General features: G+C 45.6%; 1 protein-coding gene and 1 long non-coding RNA gene across 3 annotated transcripts in view; one reads left to right on the top strand and one right to left on the bottom strand.

The window, feature by feature from the left end:
- Positions 1–6,964, bottom strand: part of DDAH1 (dimethylarginine dimethylaminohydrolase 1) — a 133,267-nt gene extending 126,303 nt beyond the window's left edge. The window contains exon 1 of one of the 2 annotated variants that reach the window (XM_064493381.1): positions 6,907–6,964. Coding sequence is in view for 1 of the 2 variants with exons in the window: in XM_031465510.2 (XP_031321370.2) it covers positions 6,228–6,530 (303 nt within the window). In the remaining variant the exon portion in view is untranslated. Of the gene's footprint in view, positions 1–6,227; positions 6,550–6,906 lie in introns of those variants that run through there. The other variant, XM_031465510.2, reaches the window with a different exon arrangement.
- On the top strand, positions 6,380–9,514 carry LOC135322863 (uncharacterized). Its single transcript, XR_010383778.1, has 3 exons — positions 6,380–6,485; positions 6,923–7,155; positions 7,241–9,514. It is a non-coding gene; the product is annotated as an uncharacterized LOC135322863 (long non-coding RNA).
- The last annotated feature ends 3,610 nt before the right edge of the window (positions 9,515–13,124 follow it).

The following is a 13,124-nucleotide window of genomic DNA, read 5'->3' as shown; positions in this document are numbered from 1 at the left end:
CTCAGCTTCAGGAAGACAGCGTGCGTTATTACATTATTTGACAATGACGAAGTAATAAACTAGGAGGGCATTACATGCACACATTTTAAAATGGGGCTTGTTGTTTGAGATTGCTCCTGCTTGTCCATTTGGATGAAAAGTGTCTGTTTATGAAATGAGCCTGAGGACTCTGACAGATTTAATGCCTAATATCAGTTTAGGGAAAGCAATGAAAGCTAACCTCAAAGGTCAGGGGAGCGTTCTGATGGAACATCAGAGATTTTGTTACAGTAAATAAATATTTATCTACTCCCTGAGATGAACAATGCACTGTGTTCTGTATAGGATATAAATGAAACTTTTTTCTCTCTCACTGAGATTGCAGTTACTTTGTCTTTAATTATGATACCTCGTTTACGGGAATGAACTCTACTGCATGTCCCGACCTCCAGTCAGAATACTGGGTTTTCTGAAGTAGTTGCAGTTTTTAATAGCAAATGCCATAAAATAAATATTAACCATCATTCAATTTTGAAAACACACATCTCTAAACTTACATTGAGGTTATTAAGAGGCCACGGATAATTATGATGCAAAGACAGTGGAAGGTAAATCTGTTCAAAAGTCTTAAGTAGGTTTTTCTGTGTTGTAGTTTACTGATTGGATACCTACCATTACTATAATGAAACTAATTTTCAAGAAATATGAGCTCAGTAAGAATTCAAAAACACACAAAAGCAATTTTCCAACATATCTGAATTAAAAGGGATCCATCCCTGCCTTCTTAGTCTTATAATGATTCTCTAATGATTCTAGGAATCTCTGCAGAAAGCTCATTCTCAGCTAACAGTATCTAATAGAAGTCACTCCCTACTCATCATTACGTTCTTTATTTTCAAGGCTTTCAAGATCAGCTGCATGGGGCTAGATTACGTTATTGGATGCATCCCAGTTTCCAAGACACACATCAATTTCCCAACATTTACTGCCAAGGCCACATAGAAGAATCAAAAAAGAAACACCCTGAAAGGGCCCAGTTGTTCTAACCAGTCGGAGGTGACAATTATCAAGAACTGTTAATCTGCAGCCATGTGAGGAGCCTCCAGTGCCTTCATTTTCCCCCTTGCTGAGAGTCAGAGTGATTTCTAATTATGGTTTGGGGCAGTTTTCTCACCTGCAGTTAAACAGAAGTTTGAGGAAATGTGTGCATTTAAAAAAGCAATCATCCAGTCTGTTGGTAAACAAGACACATTTATGCATAAACTGTGCTCCAGGCAACTTGGGGTTTCATGTAAATGACTGGATTATTTTTTAACTAAAATGAAAACAATTTACTCTCATTTATGAGAGGAGGGAAGTAAAATGATTCACTTAGTTAACATCCAAGTTATACTGTATATCATTACTGTGTAAAATGAAATTCAAGCAGTTATTTTATATTGACTTAATGTTCTGTTATGATTAACCACAACTGGCAACAAGCACTTCAAGCACAAATGACCTTTACATTTTCCTGAGAAGCTCAGTTCTGCCACTTATTAGCTATGTGTGACTTTGGACAAGTTAGGTAACCTTGGTTACCCAAACCTCAGTTTCCTTATCTTTTAAATAGAGCTAATAATAATAATACCATCTTTTGGGATTCACACGCACACACAACTTAGCGCGTGTTGGCTGGTGGTTAGACATGGTCTTGATACTCACCTTGCCCCTGGGATCAACATAATTATGCTTTTCCGCAACCAAAGAATAAACCCAGGACCAAAATATGTAGTTCCAAACAATTAAGTGCCCTGATAGAAGGGGAATTACTATGCAAAGAGGTATTGCTCATCTTTCTGTTTACAGCCCCCTGCACCCCCCCTCCCATGCACACACACTTGATGTCTATTTCTGCTTTGGAGATTTATTACCTTGTGCTAAGCATTGCCTTCTTCCTAAAGAGGTCCGTAACAACGCAAATGCTCCAGGCAAGCATAATTAAAACCATTATCACTTTGTGAAAATTAGTTTGGTTTTTCTTCTAGACAGCTATCCCATATACTGATCCTTGGTACCTGGGAAAGGATTAAATGGCTCTGAAAGAGGGGTAAAAGGGCACAGGATATATTTCACAATTTTCCTGGAGTAACCTTTGTCAGTTAATCATTTATTAAGCACTAAAAACTCAAGAAAATGGCATTAGCAGTCATCTCTACGGGAGGGAACAGGTTAGTCAGGTACAAGGGTGCAGTGGGGGGGTGGGGGGAGGCAAGACTTACTTTCATCCAGTGTCCTCTTGTACCTTTGAATTTGCTACTGCAGGCATGTATAACTGATACAAAAATTTTATTTTTTAAAAAGGCCCAATCCTCACACTCTGTCACTTGTCCTATTTCAGCTTTTAGATCTTTGTTTGCTGGACTTTGACATTTAGAAATTGACTTTTTTTTTTTCCCCTCTAAAATGTAAGCTGGATTCATTTAAAATATGATTGGCTTCTCAAGGCTAATTTATTTGTCTTCAAAGTATTGAATGTGTGGACACATTCATATTCCTGAAGACACAGAGTTATTAGACAAGAAACACTACTTGCTGACTTTCTGTATATACGGTTTCTTCACTAAAACTTAAGCTTCCTGCAGACAACGTTTGCATTTTATGAGTCTCTGGAGGTCCCATTATGGCCAACGCTAAGCTTTCACAGGAGGGTTACTTTCGTAAGTTGGTTCTCAGTCCTTTCTTCCAAGGAAGAAAATTCATTAAATATATACACGATGTTTTGACTAAGAAACTTCTCGGGATTCTTATAAAAACAAAACAACAAGAGAGGCAAGAAAAGGGAAAGGGAGAGAAAAACAGTTATAAGTCACTCATATTTGTAATGAAACTTTTGGGACTCTACTGATTGGAAATACTTGCAAAACATCAAATATGTCATAAGGAGGGACAACTAAGGTTGACCTAAAATCATGGACAAATTTGTTCAACAAAATTTGTTCAACAAAATTGCTGCATGAATATTGTGTCCAAGACCCAGGGGATAAAATGTTGAACAATTGCAGACATAACCTTTGCCCTCACGGTTTCCATAATAGTATGGGGTACAGAAAGAGAAACAGGCAATTACCATATGCTATGGTAAATACCATAAACGGGAGTACAGAGATGCTCAGAAAAGGAGAACGAATCCCATGCTTGGGCAGGTGACATCTGGTGTCACAATGGTTGGGACTAGAGCTTCAGAGTCTCGCAAATCTGAGTTCAAATCCTGCTTTCACTGGTTCCACTCTAGAACCTTGGCCAGTTTATTTAATCTAAGCCTCCGTTTCATCAGCTTTAAAATAGGAATAATGATAGCAATGAGCCCAAAGGATTGATGTGAGCGTTCAATGAAATGCATGTCATAACTCTGCCACAATGTCTGGCAAGTGGCAAGCACCAGTGGAGATTAGCTAGCAATATTAATGATAACAGTAAGCTGAGAACTGAAGCATGAGTGGGAACAGCCAGGTAAGATACAGGGCAGGAAGGAGGAAGAGTATTCCAGGAAAAAAAAAAAAAAAAAGGACTGTATACCCATAAAAGCAATAGGATGGTGAACCTGAAAAAAGAACCTGGCTTGAGCCATGGGTTGGGAGGCCCCTGCGGTGGGGTCAGAGATGCAAATGAATCTGGAAAGGCAAGCAGAGCCCAGCTCAATACGTTTATCAAGCTTAATGGAGGCCTCACTAGAGTTTTACGCAGAGGAGGGACAGGAGCAAATTTGAGTTTTAGAAAGACCAGCTTAGCTACAGTGTGGAAAATGGAATGGAGAGGGAGGAGACAGGAGGCAAGGAGATCAGCGTTAATAATTTTTGCGGGGAGGAGTAATTAGGTTTATTTGTTTATTCTTAATGGAGGTGCTGGGAATTGAACCCAGGACCTTGCAGGCTAAGTAAGCGCTCTACCACAGAGCTATACCCTTCCTCCAGCTTTAATAATTTTTAAATAATGCCTCAGCTGTTGGGGAACTTCACAGTTAAGGAGATAGGTGTCACATGAAATGTATTTATATAAAACAATCCCAGAGGGCCTTGAAGTAATTATTATCAGCTCGTTGATAGTAGCTAGTTAGCATTTCATTCATTCATTTCTTCACTCATTCAACAAGCATTTATTAACTTCAACTAAAGCAGCAAACTGTGAGAGACCTCTAGGAGAGTTAGTTACCCTGCAGGGCCCTGCTTCCCTGAAGCACCCCATCCAACGTGACTGCCCGCATTCCTCTCTCTGGCTGGAAGGCCCCTTACTCCAGGGATCCAGATCAGGGCAATGGCAAAGGTGTTTTGGGGAGAGACCACACACACCAGCAGGAAATCCAAGCTGGGAGGCAGTGCTACAGAGCAGATTAGGATGGAGCCTAAGGCAGGAAGATGACACCCCTTCACCCTGGGAGGGGAAATGTCACTGTATGCATCAGTGTACAGTCAGCTTCTTACTGCTCAAGGAGTAAATCTTCCATGACCCAATGATACGCAAATAACAACAAGCAACACTCATGAAAGGCACTGTCCTCTATATTTCAGATGGGTTTATAAATTTGTTACAACTCCATGAAATCGGTATGATTATGCCCACTTTACAGGTGAGAAAACTGACGCAAGAGACACTCCACAAGGTCACAGAATTAGATCCAGTCTACTGTTCTTATCCACTACACTACGTGGCCTCTGGCAGTGGGCCACCAGCCCAATACAGGAGTGAACCCAGTTTAAAATGTATGTCTCAAAATCTGAAGGGAGACAGATCACTGCCCACTTTAGTATCAGGAAGGCCAAAATCTGAAAGGTTTTATTATAGGAATAAAATGAAATGGATGATTAAATATACGACAGTCTCTTAACAGGAAACTGGACCAGCCTCATCGAATGAGTACCATTTTGAAAGGGTTTTTGAAATCTATTTTACTCTTTTAAGCACAAACCACAGCTCTGCCATATGGCCTAGGACACATTAGAAAGTATTCAAACAGGGTTCCATGCTTCTCAGTTTAACACAGAGTGTGTCATCTCACAGACTCAAAGATGGAGAGGTGTGGCAAAGGAGATAAAAGAGCTTCGAGAATGAGCCTGTTTCTCTTTCGGTTTTCTACTAAGGTAGGGTGGAAAAAAAAGCCAGTTATCTCAGAGAAGTAAATCAAATATGCTTATTCTCTCAGACCATGTAGAGTTCTATTAACCAAGTACTGAAGCATGTGTAGAATAAGCCATATTTTAACTACAAGCTCTATGAGGCATTTCCAAGTGAACCGAATGAAGACAAAATGAGGTGTGGGGGGGAATCCCTAACCCTCCAGATATGAAGAAACCACCAGCTTCTTGCAATGCCACTTGATGCCAAAAGCAACAGAGTCTTGAGCCTGGGCGCTTAGCAGGCCAAATGGCATTGTAAAATCCAACCTCACTCTGTTTGTCTCTCCCCCACTAACCTACCTTGTGTTTAAAGCAGTCACAGCCATTTTCACATGCTGCAATATTTTAAAGTAGTCGCCGTCCCTTGAGAACACAAAAAGCTCTAATTGCCATGAGTTTTAAAAGAGAGAATAAAAATTGCGGAGTTTGTGAAATAACCATTTCCAATTAAACACAGACACATACACGCACCTAACACCCGACACTGAGTACAGCTTCACAAACCTAGACACCAGAGCTCAGCAACAAACCAGCCTCCTTACATTCATTCACTTGCCAGTGGACTCTCTCCCCTCCACTGGAAAGTAACTCGGGACGCCCTAGGTCTGCGGGCACGGGCAGCCCGTTAATTGATCTGGCCCCTCCTGCTCCCAGCTCCAGGCAGGGCTTCGGACTTCCGTGTCATCAGCCGGCCCCCTGGAGCCCAAGCCCAGCCTCCACCCGCCCGCCTGGAGCGGCAACCCTCCCCTCCCCCGCTCTCCGGGAAACACTCAGAGTCGCCTCGTCTTTGCTGCTTTTTAATCTTTACAAATTAAAATGCTTGTGAGATGGATTCCCCAGCCCACCCACCTGCCCAAGTCCGCGCAACCACACTCAGTCGGGTCCTCTCGAAGGCATCCAAGCTGCGCCGGCACCAGGAGGCGTGAACAACGAACTTCTCACTCGCGCACACACACCCTCTCCCCCAAAGGGGAAGTTTGGAACTCGCCCGGGGACCGGTTCCGCGATTCCCCGGGCAAGTCCGGCGCGGGCGGCGGGGGAGGGCCGGGCGCGCGTCCCCGGCCGCGCCCCTCGCGTCTCCCGGCGGGCAGTTACCTCCTTCCTCCGGCTCGGCGCCCCGGGGCGGGTGATGAGGGCCGTCTCCTCGCACACCACGGCCACGTCCTCCACGAACACGCAGTCCGGGAGGCTCTCGTCGGCCGGCAGCTGCACCACCTGCAGCCCCAGCTTGCTGCCCAGCACGCCCACGTAGAGCTGGTGCTGCCGCTCGGCGCGGGCGAAATCCACCTCGTCGCCCTTGGCGCTCCTCAGCGCGTGCTGGCCGAGGGACTCGGGCAGCGCCCGCACCACGACGTGGGTGGCCCGGCCGAAGGCGGCGGGGTGGCCGAGCGCGGCCATGGCTGAGGGCGGCGGCGGCGGGGCGGCGGGGCGGCGGGGCGGCGGGGCGGGGGGGGGGGGTGCGGCGGCCGGGTCCTTCGCGGGCAGCGCGCGCCGAGCCTGCGAGCGCCCGGCGGCTCCCCTTGGCAGCCGATGAATGTGGTGCAGCAGGAGCCCGGCTCGCGCCCGGAGCCCTGCCCGCGCGACTGAGCATGCCCAGAGCTCCGGGCGCCGGCCCGCGCGCAGCCCGCGCGCCCACTCGGCGCTCTCGGCTTCGCGGCGGCCGAGGCGGGAGTTGTAGCGGCGAGCATCGCACCAGGAGCGGGACTGGAGGAGGATGCCGAGGAAGTGGGGCGCGCGAGACGCCAAAAGGCGCCCTGCCTTGGCCTGACGTTACCTGTGTTCCACTGCAGGTGCACGCCTCAAACCGCCCCAAGGCACACTTGGAGAGCAGGCGATGGACCTGGCAGAGCGACTGGAGTGGCTTCTAGGTGGTCGGGAAGCAAAGGCTGGGATGGTTCCTTCGTGCATGGATACTCTGACCTCTCCCCCTACGCTCCTGTTCCCAGGTTGCCCAGCACGTGGTACCACCCCCCACTCCCCCGCCTCCCTGTGTCCCAGCGGGAGAATCTGTCTTCGAATGGAGGTACATGTTACCTTGACTTTCTCTGCAAATAACTCCTCACCCCACGTGACTCGAGATTTTTAAGAGTTTTATTTATTCCTTTCAGTAAGAAAGAGGAAGACTCCAAGAAGCACGTATATGGAGGGTATTCGACATACAGAAACTCACAGTATTTCAAGGACAATCTGCCCTCACGAACAATGTGATTCTGGCATGTTTGGCTCCAGGGCCCGCAGAAGTAGGGAGGCAAAGACCAAGTGTGCTTTCCTCAACGGCAGGTGTGCGCTCACCTGGAGCAGTTTCAGATGTGTAGCATCACAACTCCTTTGTCACCGGGAAGGAGGGCTGCCAGCCTCCTCCCTCGCCTTCGCCCCACGCCTGTACAGACCCCGAGGAATTCCTGTGATATTTGCTGAACGTTTCTTTTTTCATGCGCCTCAGCGAGTTCCATTCCCTTCTGAATAGTACTGTACCAAGCTTTGATTTTTCTGCTCTCACTCCCTGCGGATTAAATAATCCATAGGTTCTGCTCCTTTTGAGGGGAAGAGCCGCTTCAGGTTGTAACTCCAAAATGATCTCAGGTAATAATCTTCTTTCCTCCCGTTCTGTAGCACATTTCTAATTTAAAGATTGATTAAATCGTAGAACAACAGATTTGAATGGGACCTTAGAAACCCTCTCATATAACTTCCCACCCAATGCTCTGGAGTTCCAGCTGAAACATCCGTGACAGTCACCAGATTTTTACTTGAACATTTTAAACCTCACTTACACAGTGTATTCCATTTTTGAAGAGCTGTTAAACAGTCTTCATTTTGAGCTTAAATCCCACTGGTCCCACTTCTGCCTTCCGGCATTACCTAGCATGTTAGTATTCTTTCACAAGGCAGCATCCACACATCTGAAGGCAGTCGTGCTGTCTGTGCTGCCTGACACCACCCTCCCACCCACCACTGAGCCAGTCCAGGCCTTGAGCCTGAACCAAAAAGTAGCTAGTGATTGCTTTCTAAGGCCCTTCAACATTCTGCTCATCTTCCTTTTGATACACATTGGTTTGCTTCTATCCCTTTTAAATCATGGTATCTGGAATAGAAACTGCTTCCTGTGTGCTCCAAACCAGCACAGACTACAGCCGCACCCTTGTTCCAGATTGTCAGTCTTCTATTAACACTGCTTAAGATTGTATTGGCTTTTTTCCGTGGTCCAGTGCCGAGGCCCAGGCCACAGCCTTCTTGCCAGAACTCTGATACTGGGTTTTAGGAAATGCAGGTTCCTAGGAGAGATGTAACTAAGGCTCTTGAAATAGAAGTGATCCCAACTGAGCAACAGAGGAGATGTGATCTGCCTTCTCTCCCGTCTCTCAAGGGTGACTTGAATTGACCCACATGACATGGCATTTCTCAGTTTCAACAGTGAGGGGGTCTTAAGTTAAGGATAGCTCTGACTCTGACACTGAGGAGTGGGACCAAAAGTAAAACAACAAATGCTTAAGAACTACTGGGTTCTACTTCTAAGGCAAAACTCTTAAGGGACCCATGCTGCCCTCTTGATATCAGCTTAGTGTCCAGAAATCAATGAATGGTATCCTCAGCAGGGAATCCCCACCAACACTACAGGCAAAAATTAGCCCAGATGCTGAGCTTCCTCCAACTAAATATGGAGTAGAGGAGGCTGTAGCTCAAGTGGCAGAGCACACGCTTAGCATGCATGAGGTGCTGGGTTCAATCCCCAGAACCGCCATTGAAAAACCAAATAAATAAATAAGCCTAATTACCTCCCCTCTAGAAAAAAAAGAAAATTAAAAAGAAAAAAAGAGACTAATTTCAGGCTAAATATGGGATTTTGTTCCCCCTTACCTAACATTGAGCTTCTGTCCCCTTCCAGTTGGACTCCATCTAGCAACCTCAATTCATGCCCGTGCCTTACTAGAACCTGAATACTTCGCCACCAAGTGCCCTGAGCCTGATTATAAACAAGGTCCAACGTACCCACTTTGGGCTCATATCAGCCTGGCAGCCAATGAAAACCTGAAAGTTACGTATTAGCCATATTTTCTGCACTGAAATTGGGCCGCTGGGTTTTTTTAAAGTCTAGTTTTGCAGTTATCCCTATTAAATGTTATCTGCTTCATTCCAACTGCCTCATTTTGACTCTGTCACCTTGTGCATTATTTATTACCTCTAGTTGTGTGTCATCTGAAATTTGATAAGCATGCCTTCTGTCTCCTCTAAGCAGCTGTCAAAAAGTGTTAGAATGTGTATGTTGGTGAAAAGAATAATAAAGACGCCAACTCGAGTAAATTACGGTCTGCATGCCTTCCTGCTTGAGTGATGAAGGACTGTTTTTAAGAAAATGGACTTTGCTGAGCCTGGTACATAAGTAAATTCATTGTCCCCACAAACATTTATTGAAAATTCCCAAGCCACAACACCATGTTATGTACTTCAGAGACATAAAAGAAGCATTAAAACATGATCCTTGACCTTTAAGAGCTCACAGTCTCGCTAGGGAAATAAGATACCCAAAATTGGAGCTATGCTAAGGCACATGAGAGAGAGAGACAACAAAGGGCTGTAAGTAAGTAAGGGGAAAAGCTATCACTGTGGCTGGTGGGAGTGGAAGAGGGCTGCTTGAAGGTGGCTGGACTTGGTTTAGGCCTTGAATAATCTTTAGGCCGTGAAGAATTGGAAGGAGAGAATGAGCATTCTAAGGACAAATATGTGAAAAAGCCATATGCGTGTTCAAGGCACAATTCATCAGCTCAGTAGATCAGCTCAACTCACGTATGTATTGGTTAAGATAACTCTAGCTGCTATAACAAAATGACCCCAGCACAGAGAGTGGCACAGAGTTGATAGAGGTTTATCTCTTGTTCACTGCAAGGCTTGCACAAATGTTCCTGACTAGGTCCTGACTCTTCTCCACGCAGCATGCGGGCATCCAGCCTTCTTCCATCTTGTGGCTCCAACACTTCGAAGTACGGCACCCGAGGTCACCACGCTCGCCTTCCTCAAGCTGACAGGACATTGTAGAATGTGCAGCACTGCGTGTGACGGGTTCATGGGCCGGGCCGGGCCAGGAAGTGATACACATCACCTCTGCCCGCTCTCTTCTGGCTGGAACTCAGTTACACAGCCACAATAAACCAAAAAGAAGAGCTGAGAAATACAGTCTTCTGTGAGCCCAGAAAGAAGAGGAACAGGCTGGGTACACAGCCAGCTGGTTTCTGCCCCAGCTCACAATGGGGAAAGTGCAAAATAAAGGTAGAAAGGTAGGCTAAGCTTTCAACACTTGAGCAGTGGAGAGACATATGCTGTGAAGACTGAATGTAGCTTCTGAAGCCAAACTCTGTGGGTGGAAGCTTGGCACTACTATTTCCTTGTTGTATGATCTTAGTCATGTTACTTAAAAGCTCTTTGCCTCCCTCTCATCCTCATCTATGAAATTGGAAACCATGAACCCATTATCATATGGTTATTATGAAGATTAAAGTTAATAATACAAAGTATTAGAAAAGTGTCTAGAATAGTACCTAGCACCTAGTAGGCGCTCACTAAATATTACCCATTGACAGGTTTGAACGTGATTTCTTACCAAAGGCCAAACCACATACCCACATCCAATGAATGATCAGAGTCATACAGGTATCTTACTGCTCTCCAAAAGAACCCAGGGCCTTCCTAGGTTGACAGGCCATATCTCACCCATAAGCATGCTCATAGGTTCAGTACGTGTTTTTGAACCGTTGCTACATGCCAAGTGCTGTGCTAGACACTGGGGATGTAACTGTGAATTCCAATGTGGAACTTACAGTCAAGTTGCTCCTTTTCCTCTTCCACATGTTTCAAGATCTTTGTAACTAATTCCCTCTATTTGAAACACCTAGAGCTGTTTATATTCTCTGGGCTGGACACCGACTGACACAGAGGCAATTTTTCTTTTCCGTTGATAATATTGCCGGACCTGCATTTGAAGTCAATTTGAGATGGCAGTGATCTCAGGATTAAGACAGACATTCCTGCCTCGCTCCTTTGTTACTCCATTTTTAGCAGATACAAGATTTACTTTCCTTGGGGATGGGTGTTTGGAGGTTGGGGATGGGTGTTTGGAGGTAGGGGATGGAGTCCTTAAAGAGAATGAGGGTTCGAGTGTCCTCCTCCGCCCCAAGTACTAGAAATACTGGATCAAGTGAGTACCGTAAGTCTGCATTCTGACACTAAGTTCTGAGTGTTTCTACGTAAGAATCATTGAGTCTGACACAGAAAGATCTACTGTGGAGGGAACTGAGTGCTGCAGATTTTTGACATCCAAGCAGTGCATGATGTTTGGTAGAATGGGCAGGTGGTGTTTTACAGACTAGGAGATGATTCCAGGGTTCTGGTTCCTAAAGTCAAGATGCATCGCATCCTAACCTTGGTTCCTTCAAATTTCACCTGGGAATTCTTACATAAACAAACATTTACCAAGCACCTGCAATGTGTATGGAGGAGAAATACATAAAAGCAGTGAATAAGGCATAGTAAGCCGGACTTTGACTCCTGGCCCTCCCGCATTCTACTTGTGTAACCTTGGTGTGCCCCAGACCCATGCTCCACCGTTTTCTGTCTTGCTCTAAGCCTCGGAGGACTGACTTTCATGGATCGTATCACCTGGGACCCCGTTACTGCTGGCTTTGGCCAATGGGAGGCACTCAAAGGAAATGCGAGGGCAAGGGGAGAAGGAGGTCCTCTTACTCCTTTCCTGCTTTCTCATGGTTTCAGCAACAACCCTTCTATAACCCTAGCTTCTGCCTGGTGGTCCCTTTTTGGTGATTCCAGCTCCTGGCTGTGTTCTGATGACCCCATGTAACTACTTACATGGACATAGTAAGCCACACACATTTCAATGCCCTCCTGTAAGCACACAACATTATGAGTATTAAGAAAAAGAAAGGATGTGAAAAAAAAAGGCAAGTCAGCATTTTCAGAAAGAGCCCTTGGCAATATTTGATGCAGAATGAGGCTATGCTGGGGTCCATCCGCCCTCTCCAGCTTCTCAAAGTGTTTGCTGGCCTTGTGAGCGTTGATCAGCATATCTGCAGAAGGGATCGGAGGATCTGACGTAACAACCACCACATACGTGTTTGATGTAAGGACATGAATGAAGGCAGTGAAGTGAGAATTCCTAACTTCCGTGTTCCGGAAAGAAGCGGCCAACTTACCGCAGCTCAGCTTGAACCGCTTAGTGATGTTCCTCCAATTACCTACATCCCAGGGTGGTAACGGCTTCCTGTTCTTGCTGGTCCCTGGATGCCTCAACATCCCTTATCAGTTCTCTTTACTTTGCCCACACCTCTAAGAACATTCCCCCTTTTTAAGGGAATATTATTAAACATCCTCTTCAAAATTCTTAGCTGAGCATGCCATTTGCTTTTACCCGTTACCTTACTTGGGTGAGTCACCTGAGTTTATGCGTACAGCGGGTTGCTCTGAGGCTGACATGTGACTGTGTATACAAAGTCTTAGCAGTGTACCTGGCACTCGAAAATATTCAATTAATGATAACCACTAATGTTAGTAGCTATTGTGCTTTTGTGCCAGACACTATGGCAAACAGCAAAGTTTCCATCTGCTTCTGTGTAAAAGACCCATTTCTACCACTCAACACACCCGAGTTCTTCAAATGTGATAATACGTCAAGTGCCTACCTCGGTGACAGGGCACACTCCAAGCACTCAGCAAGCATTCTTGGCTCTTCAGAGCTCACCCCCTCCCCCACAGGTGACATTTCCCTTTTCTGAACTTTTATATCTTTTTCTATATTCCTCTTTTTATGCTGCTTCTTACTTTCAGCAGTGTAATAACTCATTGATGCCAGAGTCATCTACTTCATTACAACCACATCAGGGGCTAATGAGATAATCAAAGTATCCTGAAAAGTACAAAGTACTGCATAAAGGTATTGAGTCTGAACAACAAGTTTGTGATGTTTTATGATAGTATACAGAGGTT

Source organism: Camelus dromedarius, chromosome 14 (assembly GCF_036321535.1).
Source record: "Camelus dromedarius isolate mCamDro1 chromosome 14, mCamDro1.pat, whole genome shotgun sequence".
Lineage (NCBI taxonomy): Eukaryota > Metazoa > Chordata > Mammalia > Artiodactyla > Camelidae > Camelus > Camelus dromedarius.
This window is presented reverse-complemented; position numbering and strand designations above follow the sequence as displayed.